Source organism: Mustela nigripes, chromosome 15 (assembly GCF_022355385.1).
Source record: "Mustela nigripes isolate SB6536 chromosome 15, MUSNIG.SB6536, whole genome shotgun sequence".
Lineage (NCBI taxonomy): Eukaryota > Metazoa > Chordata > Mammalia > Carnivora > Mustelidae > Mustela > Mustela nigripes.
Genome location: NC_081571.1, coordinates 24,541,199 through 24,554,178, shown reverse-complemented (window position 1 = coordinate 24,554,178; position 12,980 = coordinate 24,541,199). Strand labels below are relative to the sequence as shown.

At 35.4% G+C, this 12,980-nt stretch overlaps 1 protein-coding gene across 4 annotated transcripts in view; it reads left to right on the top strand.

Moving 5' to 3' along the window:
• The window catches only part of FNDC3A (fibronectin type III domain containing 3A), a 178,523-nt gene extending 166,129 nt beyond the window's left edge, over window positions 1-12,394 (top strand). For all 4 annotated transcript variants that reach the window (XM_059378318.1, XM_059378317.1, XM_059378319.1 and 1 more), the window contains 3 exons: window positions 192-358; window positions 1,540-1,667; window positions 9,875-12,394. In XM_059378318.1, coding sequence (XP_059234301.1) covers window positions 192-358; window positions 1,540-1,667; window positions 9,875-10,189 — 610 coding nt within the window. In that variant the 3' untranslated portion in view covers window positions 10,190-12,394. The remainder of the gene's footprint in view (window positions 1-191; window positions 359-1,539; window positions 1,668-9,874) is intronic.
• Window positions 12,395-12,980: the final 586 nt, after the last annotated feature.

The following is a 12,980-nucleotide window of genomic DNA, read 5'->3' as shown; positions in this document are numbered from 1 at the left end:
CCAGTCCTGTGATTTTCATCATTTCATAAAAAAATAGACTTATTTGGAGTGACAAAGCATTCCTGGCATTGAATTCTATGAATAACTTATATTGCTAAATAATGTCCAAACTGTACTTTTTAAATAGTTTTGAGTATTTTTCATAAGATAGTTAAGGGTTTTTTTTTTAACCAGAGTCATTTCCATTTTAGGTTTGTATCCTTATACAGAGGTCCATGTCATACATACAAAGTGCAAAGACTTAATGAGTCAACATCCTACAAATTCTGTATTCAAGCTTGTAATGAAGCAGGGGAAGGTCCTCTCTCCCAAGAATATATTTTTACTACTCCAAAATCTGTCCCAGCTGCCTTGAAAGGTAAGCTATACATCCTTAAATTATGTTCTTTAATAATAAATTAATTTTAAGTGCATCTTCATAAATAGCTTTATGTGCTGTTATTGTAATTTATCATCCAGTATGTGTACATTTAAATTATAAACAAGAAATTATATAGACAAACCCATCTACTGAGAGTTTCACTCAATAATAAAAGCTATTTTATCTAGCTCATTGATACTCAGACAAGGACTGGATTTTTTCACTAATCTTTTTAATCTAACATAAAAATACTAATTTGAATAGATGATGCTGGTTTCTAATAGGGTCACTTGCAGTTTCTGCTATTGTTACTTAAAGAATAAAATCATAAACTTGAATTGTTTTGAGTTGTTAATATTTCATTCATTCAGATTTCAGGGAGAATGCCAGGTCGCCTGTTAAGGAAAACATAAATACTTTCTTAGTTAACTTGAATTTTTTAAATCAAATTTGCACACACATTCACACATTTGTATATACAGATATCTTTCAAATTAATTTTTGAGGGGTTCTTATTTTAAAATGACCCTGGCAAGGATTGGAATTTGTATATTTAGCCAAAATCACTGACATTCCTCACACTGAAGGAAAATCAAAGAGACTTCTATTTAGTACAGTGTCCTGGATCGTGTACTTAAAATGTGTCATTTGTTAAGCAGATCCACAGTTAGCAGGACTGTTCTTGAAAACTTTTCTAATAATATTGATGGAGTTTTACTGAGTCCTCTTTCTGTTTTATCGTCCAGTTATGTCTCTTAGCCTTATGATTATTACTGATTTTAACCCTTTGTACCCCACTATTGAGCGAAGCAGTTTTATATCAAGCAATGAGGGGTATTTTTCAACTTCTTTTTCAATTTAAGAGATTTCTTAAATTACAAAATTTCGTATATTAGGTATACTCTTAGAAACACCATTAATGTTGTTTTAGAACTGAGATAACTCCTTTTGGCTTTCTAACTCAATGAAAACAGTGCTTATCTTGGCAGATCTTTTAGTCAATCTGACCATTGTAGCACATGTAGATTATATGGTCTGTAGATAGGAAGAGTGAACCATTAATCATGTCTCTGCAAATCTCAAAAATCCAGGTATTTAACTGAGTTTTAAAGGTTTGTTGAAAGAGTCTGTGTGATGTGCCAAGCTAAAAATCAAGTATTTGTATTTGTTCTCTACAGCCCCCAAAATAGAGAAAATAAATGACCACATTTGTGAAATTACATGGGAATGTTTACAGCCAATGAAAGGTGATCCAGTTATTTACAGTCTTCAAGTTATGTTGGGGAAAGATTCAGAATTTAAACAGGTATGTGCAAAGATGTAATTCTGTGGATACTTATTTTTATCTTCCTCATTTTTATGTATTTGCAGTGCAAGATTTGACTCTTTATCTTCGTAACTCAAAAACATTTATTCAGTATTTACTGTGTTCCAAAGATTAGTAATAGTAACTACACAGTATCTCAGGATTCAAAATCATTTTTAAGTATCTTTTTTTTATATATTTAACAGATGATTCATTCATTTGACAAGAATTTATTAAACTGTGTGCCAGGCACTCAGGATATATAACACTGAATGAAAAGTTCTTGCCTCTGGCTTTTATATTTAGTAGAAAAAGATACTGCAAATAAATACATTAGTATATCATACAATAGTGATAAGTACAGTGGAGAATAAATAAAACTGGGTAAAAGGAATAAGTACTCTTGGGAGTAGAGAAAGCTAGTGCTATCTCATATAGGACAGTGAGGTGACAGTCAGAGACCCAAAGGAGATGAATATGAGAATAGTGTTCTAAGATGTAATGAGTGCAAAGGCCCAGAGGTAGGAACATGCTTGTTAAATTTAATGAACAAGGAGGCAGTATGGGGTTGTGTGAGCAATGGGGAAAATAGTAGATGAAGTCAAGTAAATTTTGAAGATCTATGAATGGTATGAAGGTCACATAGAGCATTACAGGCCACACTGTAACTTTTTTATTCCATGTAAAATGAGAAACCAATAGAGGATTTTTACCAGAGTAGTCACACAAGGTCATTTTGGCTAGAATGGGACACGGGTAGAAGCAGAGAGCATGAAGGAGGCTTTCACAATACTAGTAATGATCATAATTACAAGGTAGTGTTGTAAATATGATAATAGTCATTATGGAAGCTTAGCAGAAGTTCACATACCTGGCAAAAAAGTTTCAGAGAAGGCTTTCTGGTAGAGGGTAAACAGCAGTGAGATGAAGCAGGAAGTTGCCAGTATTCACTGTATCTTTTGTAAAGAAGTCATTTTTATCCAACTCAAAAACCTACTTTCTATAAACATTTCATCTGATTCTCCCTTTTTTTCTGTCAACCTTCTTGATCTTGAGTGCTTTTAAGCTGGGCGGTTTTCATTTGAGCATCTTGTATTTTCTTTTCCCACCAGGAAATCAGTCATTCATCTGTTTTATTGTACTCTCATGCTATTACAGCTATTAAGAATAGAATATTTTTCAATATAATTTTTTCTTTCGTTTTGTTAAGTATGAAAGTATTTTTTCTTTTCTTCTCTTTCCTTTCTTTTGTAAGATTTCATTTATTTGTCAGAGAAAGCACAAGCAGGGGGAGCAGCAGGCAGAGGGAGAAGCAGGCTGCCAGCTGAGCAAGGAGGCCAGTGTGGGACTGGATCCCAGGACCCTGGGATCATGACCCAAGCAGAAGGGAGTCGCTTAACCAACTGAGCCACCCAGTCATCCTTGGAAGTGTTATTTCCTAAGTGAAATTACAAAAAGCCCCAAAGAGTCAGATTAAAGTTGGCATGTAGTTGTTTTTCTTTATTAAGCCATCTGCAAATTGACATAATCAAATTTGAATATAATTTACAGATAAGCACGTTTCCTTCCAAGGAGGAAGCAAAATTAATATTAAAAAAGTGTAATTGCATTACATGCTTAAAGGAAATAGGGACCCCACATTTGAGTAGTGTATGAATTTTAATAAACGTATCACTACATGAAACAGCAAATGCTAATTCTAATTTAACTTAAAAGCTAAATTAACCCTGTCATCACTTTTACTTAAGATTGTAAGCATGCCATAAAACTTGAAATACTGGGGCACCTGGGTGGCTCAGTGGGTTAAAGCCTCTGCCTTCGGCTCGGGTCATGATCCCAGGGTCCTGGGATTGAGTCCCACATCTGGCTCTCTGCTTAGCGGGGAGCCTGCTTCCCCCTCTCTCTCTGCCTGCCTCTCTGCCTACTTGTGATCTCTGTCTGTCAAATAAATAAATAAAATCTTTAAAAAACAAAAATGGAAATACTGATTTCCTTAGACCCTCATAGTATATTTGCTCATCTAAATCTCTTAAATGTTTATAAGATTTTACAATTTATTGGCAAGCTATACTCCAAAAGTTTAAAGGTTGCTTTTTTAAGAGTTCAGTTTCATTCATGGAATTTAATATTTTACTTAAAATTTATTTAATACTCAGCACACATCTATTAAATACCATATATAAAGAATTATAGGGTACAATATTAATAAATTACTGTTCTGATTTCAAAGTTGTTTAGAATTTTACAAGCAAGCAGAAATTTTATAAGTGTGACACTTTACATTGCCAAACAAAATGTCATAATAAACATAAAACCTACTTTATGAAAAGGAAGTAATTATTCCAGCTGGACCTTGGAATGTTTTCTAAAAGGAGTGCCATTTAAGTGAGGGCAGGCAGAGGGGAACATGGTGGCACTAGGGAGCTTAGAAGGACCCATGAACTCTGAAGTGTGACTTGAGTAAGCCTCACGGATGGAGTGTGTAGTTAAGGAAGCCAGGTCCTGTGGTCTGTATTCTATAGCAGTAGGAATGGCTGATGTTTTTAAGATAGGATTAGTTCTTATAAGTTGGTGGTTGAGTTTCTAAACTAGCCTGTAAAAACCTGTTTAACCTATATTGTTGCTGGTATTAGGGATCTGGAAACAAATTCCCCTGGCAGCAGCAAGGACTCATGACCCTGGGCCAAAGTTGGAGGGACATAGAAGGAAAAAATAGAAACAAATTGATTTTTTTACATTTGTCCTTTCTTTTGTCCCTTTTTGATCCACTTTGAGAAAATTCTTTGCTGCCTTCTCGCTGCCCCATGCACTGTTCTGTAGAACCTCACTGCCCATATTCTCTAAAGTCACACTCTCCCTTTGACTCTTGCCTCCCTATCTGGCACATCATAGCTCCCGTATATAAAGTATAGCTGACCTTATTGGTATTAAGAGAAAGACTATTTGCATGGGAACATTCATACCAAAGGTAAGCATCTACTGGCTCTAAAATCCCCTCAGGGAAGTATATACATTTTAAAAAGCAAGTCCTTTTTTCCAAAATGGTATTTCAAGTAGTACAGAAAGGTGAAGTAAAAATACTGGTGGACAGTAAAGCCGTTATCAAAGCAGATCACCCCATCTGGGAATCTGTACCTAAGGCACTTCTGTGTCACAGTTCAATATGTTGCAAGTACCAGAAAAACCAAATCAGACTAGCACAATTAAGTGTAAATCCTCTTAGGGAGAAGCCTGAAGGTAAGCATGCTTCAGAGATTGCTTGATTCAGAAGCTCGGTGAAGTCTTCAGGGACCTGGTTTTTCTCCGCAGTTTTCAGTCACTCCCCTTAGCCAGGAGGAACTTAACTCTACCTCATTCACTTTCAGTGAAGAGAAAGCACTTAGATTGCAAACCCATCCCTGAACCAATGATTATTTCAGGATTTAAGCCAACCAGAGCAGAGGCCTCTTCTGCAGTATAATAATGAGGCAAGCTTTTCCAAATATAAGAATTGGGTAAGGGAGAGTTTGATACTCCATCAAAAATCAGTACTGTTGACAGTGTCAGAGAATGGGTACTGGGACAGTGGCTTGTTGGACTCTCTACTTTTTTTTTTTTTTCTTAAACTTCTGAACTTCGATTTCCAAAAACATTGCCTCTCTGAGTGGCCTACAGACCTAATGAACCAGAATGTCTAAGAAGAGGGCCCATGATTGTTTCTTTTTTTTCAAGTTCTAAGTGCTGCTTATGCACAATAAACCTAAGAACTGCTCTAAAATTCAAAGTTCATATATAACTCCCTTAGCAGTAGTCAAAAAGAACGGTATAGACTAGAGCCATGCAGCTATTTTTCTATTATCCATTGTTTTGAGGGGGTTTTTTATGTATTGATCATTACGAAATAAGTATTTGCAATAATATATTCATAAATTACAGAAGGAGGATATATGACCATATGTGCCATGTCATAGACATATATGTGACCATATGTGTCATAAATTATGTGACAAGATATGCCTTATTATATATCATAATGAATCATTACTTTTAAATGTAATCAATGCAAAATAAACCTTAAGGTATAAACAAGTCTGCACTTAGTCTAAAAGTAACAAATTGTTAAAATCATTCTTACACTAACTACTATAAATAATATATATGGTGCATATTACTCATTGTAAAATTAGATGTGGATGTGAAACATACACTGAAAGTAGAAATATTTAAACGGAATTTGTTCCTTTGTAATGACAACTTCAAAGTGATTGTGCTTGATAGTAAACATGTTCACTTATCCTTAAAGGATAAAAAAGGACTATTTTGGTTTTTTGTATGAGTACTTTGTAAATTAATCTAGCCAACCAGGTAGGTTTCTAGAATGTGTGGATATGGAGAGAGAGAAATAGGTAAGTTACTGGTTTCCTTTTTATTGGCCCCTCTTCTACACTTGTTATTTTTTTCCTGCTGTGACATATTCACAGTTAAAATAAGGATGAGGATCTTGCATGGCTCAGTTAAGTGTCTGCCTTCTGTTCAGGTCATGATACCAAGGTCCTGAGATTGAGCCCCATGTCGGGCTCTCTGCTCAGTGAGGAGTCTGCTTCTTCTTCTCCGTCTGCCTCTCCCCGCTGCTCGTGCTCTCTCTCTCTCTTTCTCTCTCTCAAATAAATACAGTCTTTTAAAAAAAAACTAAAATAAGGACAAATACCAATGTATAAAAATCTAAACTTTCTTTAAAAGTTTTCCTATAAAATTCTGTTGCAGTTGGCATACTATTTCAGAGTTCTTAGCTAAACATGCACAAACTTGACAAGCTTAAGTTTAGTCTGCATTTCTCTACTAAAATGCAAAGTGAAAATTGTAATCTCTTATCTGCCATTTTCTTAACTGTAAATCTGCTTTACTTGGTATTTGCCATACCCTGCCTATAAATGGATAGTTGATTGGTAGCAAATATAAAGAGCAGTTTTATTTTTTGTTTTGTTTTAATTATCTGTAATTTTAAGTCATCTGTGAGCAATAGCTACGAGCTAAAAAAATTATGAATTTATTAGAATTTTATTTGCCCTTTTCTGTTTACTAAGATCGCAACAATTTTATCTTGTAAGTATGAAATGAAAGAGTGGAAATGGTGTTATTTCTGTCTCAGCCAAATCCACCTTATCTCAAGCTTGAGGCTTGTTTTGAATAGCTTCACTTAGATGTATGATCATTTTTATAAATTAGCTTTAGCAAGTTTATCTGTTTTTTTCAGTCCTGTACCTACAGTTATCTAAGGTGTCTCCCTGTTTACCTTCCAACATCTGAAACACAAAACTGAAAACTTGACTTCATTATCTTCCCTCCCAATCTCTCCTCTCCAAACTCTTCATCAGTGTCATAAATACTAACATTGTTTTGGTCCCCAAGCTTTGAACTCTTGAAAGATTTTTTTTTTTGCCTGCCCACTTATTCGAATAAAAATTATTTTTAAAAATGATCCATAAAACCTATACCAAAGCATCATATCCCTGTGCTTTCATACAGCAGGAACCCCTATTGTACCCAACTTCCTCAGTCGCTCATTCAGCTTTATGATCAGGATTCCTTAAACACTGTTGTAAATATCACACACCTAGGCTCCTGTGGAGTAAGACCTAAATTTCCAACCAGTATTATGAACATATTCTTCCCCTCTGTCAGATCTCTTCACCCTATCATCCTCATTCCATTTGTTGATGTTACCATGCCCATTTGGAGGTAAACGGAAAGTGAAGAAAATTTTAAAGACAAATATCACCTATTACATCCATATGACAGATCTTTTTATTTTTCTATTTTGGGTTCATTGTATGTATACTCTTTCACACTGCTTTCTAATACAGCCTTCTGATTTACTGACATCACTGCTTTTACCATGTTCCAGATGTGAACATTACTACATTCCCACTCCCAGGATTGCTCATTTGCATTCTCAGAACTAATGCGTATTTACCATTTTCTGTTTCATTATAAGTTTTACTTCCTTCAGTACAAGCTTCTTTATATATTCTCAGCACCAACTGACACACATTTTGACATAATTCACTAATTTAGTGGCTTTAAGTACCAATTATATGCTGGATTCTGAAGACAAAAAATGAGACAAAGCTCTTAACCTTGCTCCTTCAGGAGCAAACCAGTATATAAAAATTCAGATGTACAACACAGTTGTACAGGTAAAAGCAGGTAAAATTGCTTGAAAGAAGACTAGCCCAGGTTTGGGTTATCTCACTTACAGTCCACCAACAAGCTGGAAGAACTCAACTGAGCAGTCACTATAAGCCTTCGTTTTCTTATTTATAGAATTAGGGTGGCGGGGTGCTCATTAACAGAAATTATGGCTTCCATATACCGAACAGTTGCCATGTGCTGGGGTCTGTGTTAAGTCCTTCAACGAGTATTTATTTATTTCAGTCTCATAATTACCATACAACATAACTATTATTTTCATTGTACTAAGGTAATTGGTCTAAGACAAATGAAGTGTGAACTGGCAGAGTAGTGCTTGGACCCAGGAGTGACCAGTCCCGATACATATCCTCTTAATTGCTAGCACTCTCTTGAAAATTCAAGGAATTCCATTCTTGTTATTTCCTTTCTAAGGGATGGGCAGAGGACTTGGGTTTAAAATCCAGTTCTGTGATTGTAAGTGATTTCTTTAAAGTTTATAAAATAATTTGCCATAGACAGCTGTAGAAAGCTCCCCTTATTCATTCATTCATTGTTTCAGCAGATGTTTGAAATTGTACAGAAGCCAGTTTTACATAGATTTATATATAATGTGGAAACATAATTAGATGTAGTTTCTCTTTTCATGGAATGATTTCACAGAAGTTTGACTTCTTACATTTGAGAAAACCAAGGAAATGCCTTTGGGCTGATTTTGCTTGCTCTGTGACCATATATCTCACATCCTCACTTTTCCAATTTCTCCTGTCCTTATAACAGCAGATAGGCTCTTTAATGTAAAGATGGGTATTTTTAAATGTAATTTAAAAGATAAAAGCAGAAGATATGAACAGACACTTCTCCAGTGAAGACATACAAATGGCTATCAGACACATGAAAAAATGTTCATCATCACTAGCCATCAGGGAGATTCAAATTAAAACCACATTGAGATATCACCTTACACCAGTTAGAATGGCCAAAATTAGCAAGACAGGAAACAACATGTGTTGGAGAGGATGTGGAGAAAGGGGAGCCCTCTTCTACTGTTGGTGGGAATGCAAGTTGGTGCAGCCTCTTTGGAGAACAGTGTGGAGATGCCTCAAGAAATTAAAAATAGAGCTTCCCTATGACCCTGCCATTGCACTACTGGGTATTTACCCCAAAGATACAGATGTAGTGAAAAGAAGGGCCGTCTGTACCCCAATGTTTATAGCATCAATGGCCACAGTCGACAAACTGTGGAAAGAACCAAGATGCCCTTCAATGGACGAATGGATAAGGAAGATGTGGTCCATATACACGATGGAGATTATGCCTCCATCAGAAAGGATGAATACCCAACTTTTGTATCAACATGGACGGGACTGGAAGAGATTATGCTGAGTGAAATAAGTCAAGCAGAGAGAGTCAGTTATCATATGGTTTCACTTATTTGTGGAGCATAACAAATAGCATGGAGGACATGAGGAGTTAGCGAGGAGAAGGGAGTTGGGGGAAATTGGAAGGGGAGGTGAACCATGAGAGACTATGGACTCTGAAAAACAATCTGAGGGGTTTGAAGTGGTGGGGAGGTGGAAAGTTGGGGGAACCAGGTGGTGGGTATTATAGAGGGCACGGATTGCATGGAGCACTGGGTATGGTGCAAAAATAATGAATACTGTTATGCTGAAAATAAATTTTTTTAAAAAATTAATTAATTTTTAAAGAAAAGATAAAAGCAGGGGCACCAGGGTGGCTCACTGGGTTAAGCTCTGCCTTTGGCTCAGGTCACGATCTCAGGGTCCTGGGATCAAGCCCCGAATCAGGCTCTCTGTTCAGCAGGGAGCCTGCTTCCCCCTTTCTATCTCTGCCTCCTTCTCTGCCTACTTGTGATCTCTCGCCCTCTGTCAGATAAATAAAATCTTTTTAAAAATTAATAATAAAAGCAGTGGCACTCACTAGTTTCCATGTCAAAAATAATTCTAAAACTAGCCAGTTGTAAAGTATTTTCTGCCTGTCCTTCATACGTAATTCTTTTTCCACTCTCTTATTAATAGATTTACAAAGGTCCTGACTCTTCATTCCGGTATTCAAGTCTTCAGCTGAACTGTGAATATCGTTTCCGTGTGTGTGCCATTCGCCAGTGCCAAGACCCTGTGGGGCATCAGGACCTAGTAGGTCCCTATAGCACAACAGTGCTCTTCATCTCTCAGAGGACTGACCCACCAGCCAACACCAACAGAGACACTGTGGAAAACACAAGGACCCGGCGCGCACTAAGTGACGAGCAGTGTGCTGCTGTCATCCTTGTGCTGTTTGCTTTCTTTTCCATTTTGATTGCCTTTATCATTCAGTACTTTGTAATCAAGTGAAAATATAACTTTATTTTTAATACTGTATTACATTTTATTTTGTCATGTACTAAAATTATTTCTGTATTGCTTTTACAAAAACAGTGGCATTTAGCACTGGCATTGAGACTATAATACATCATTTTTGCCATTTTCAATGCTTATATCATTAGGTAGAGGCTGGCACCTTATTAGAATGCAAGCCACAGAAATAGAAATTTTTGGTTTTTTGTTTGGTTGGGACTTTTTTCTTTCCTTTTTTTCCCTTATTTTTCTTTTTTTTTCTTTTTTTTTTAATATGCCTTCTTGTAAAACAAACTTTCAAAGAGGCAACAATATATAATTGATATTTTGACCAGTCAGCATGAGTGTAACAGTGACAACCTGATCTGTTCTAAAGATATTACCTAGTGAAAAAGTCAGAATGATTAAAATTTACACTAACATGCTATTAAAAAAATGTTAAAGTCTGATGCTGTGAAAGCAATCTAGTGCTATATTTCTACCTCCTCATTTGTCTTAATTATTTGGTAAGTGGGATTATGATGAATAACTGGAGGGGCTTAGCAGTCAAAAACTGGATGAAAGAATATGCATGAAAAAAGAAACTTCTGTTTGATAAATGTGGAGTTCTTCATTACAAGTATATATTAATGAATTCACAGATAAATCACTTAAAGAAAGCACAGACAGTTTACTTGGCCTAAAAATATTTTAATGTTTATTCAAAAAGCACTTCTTCAGGTCTTGAGAAAAGAAAAGAACAGAGGGATTATACTTTTTAAAAGTAGTCATATTAAACTCTGAATTTCTAACCTATTTAATTTGGTTTTTGTGAGCCTCTGAACTATATGTATGTGTATAAGGACATGCATATACGTATATGGCATCTATATAAACTATACCTACCAAGTGTAGAAATATATATACACACACACACACACTCACTCCATCTATCTGGAATAGACTGATTTTGAAGAACTCCCATAAGTTTTGCTGCTTCTCCCATAACTACTGCCATCACCATCAGAATTCATAATCAAACCTAACCTTTTTGTTTGGGACACCAAATCTGAAGACAAAATTAATTTGCACCAGTAAACTTCAAGCTGCTTTCTTTCTTGAAAAACTAATGTTTAATGTAATGTCTGTCTGGATACTGTTCCAAATTGTTGATTGCATGTGGTTAATGTTGCATTAGAGCACTTTGCAATTGCATAATTCATTAATGTTTTGTGAGCTTGCATTTGTGAGTTATTGGATGATCAGATTGAATTTTGTCAAGTATCACATTGTACATCTTGCATAGATGTCGATGACTGCCAGTAATAATACAGTTTGTAATGAAACTATCTAAAATTCTTGTTTTAGCACATCTGTTCTCTGTAAAACACTTGTAACTAGCCTTTTTAATTTATTATTTGAATTTTAGGATAGTGAATCACTAATTTTTAGTTGCTGAAGTTAGCATTTTAGTGATTACTAAGCACTTCTGTCAGTCTTTGAAAAAAGGACATATGTTTCGTGCTTTGAAGATCTCTGAAGAATTTCTCTTATATTAGAATGGGCATGTATTGTAATTGTTTTATGTCAAATGATCTGTGCTGTAGAAAAAACATTAACCTTTGTTCAAAAAAGAAACGGATAAACTTGGCCTTTCCAAGTGGTAAGAATGATCTGTCACTATAATATACTGTATGTTTACATTTTATTTAAATTTAATCTCTTATGTAGAGGCTAACTTTCCCCCAAAACAACAGTGATTGCGATTATTTTCTAGAAACTTAAAAGTGCCACATTTGGCAGTACAAATGAGTTTGAGTGTAATAGCCCAGAGATTTCTATATAGTTGAATGTCTAAAATGGTAAAATATTGCCGCTGTGGGAGTTACAGTGGCTTATGTTTTTCATAGTAACTCAAATGAACTCCTATTTTTGATAGTAAATGTCATTTAATAGTGTACTTGCCATTTGAGCCTCACTGCAAAATCAATGCAGAGGAGAAAATTTTTAATGTAATCTTGATTTTACCTCATATACTGTACATTCCAAAAACTCTAAACTTTTTAAAGATTATAGTTACACTACCAAACATATCACCTTAAAATTGTATAAGGCTGAACTTCATACAAATGAAAAAAATATAATCTCATAAAAATACATAACTATGTAGCAAAAGTATCTTTAAAATCCATGGAAAATAAAAGTTGTATCATTCTTTTTTGAGATATGTTTATTGTATTCCTATACACTCATTATTCGCTGCCTCTTAGAGAATGAAATGTTAAGGTCTCCCTTCTTGCAGTGGGCTTACAACAGGTCTTTTTAGCAGTATTCAAATCTTCAGTGTGAGAGGACCCATTTTCAAGAAGATAATATCCAGTAGATTAAAGAATGAAATAAGTTTTATCCTAGTGACTTGATTTTATGCAGTTCTCTAGATATCTTGCTGCTTTCACATATATGAAGAATAAGGATAGCTCTGAGGTGAAGTTTTCATTGGAAAGGAAATCTGACCTCCGTACCTGTATTCATCTGTTTCCCAGTACCTTCCTTCTCCTTCAGGGACCTAGAAACTTCCTGCTATCTGACCCCAGGTCAGCCCTCCACCAGGAGGTTTAACTTGTCCACCTAAAGTATCATGCCAGAAAGTTCAGCCTATGCCTGAAAATTCTCACATGTGCCAGAAAATTCAATGTTCCCTCTCACCCCTTGCTAAAATTTCCATCCATAGATCTCAAATGGGGATACATTGCCTTTTTTCTTTTTAAGATTTTATTTATTTATTTGACAGATCACAAGTAGGCAGAGA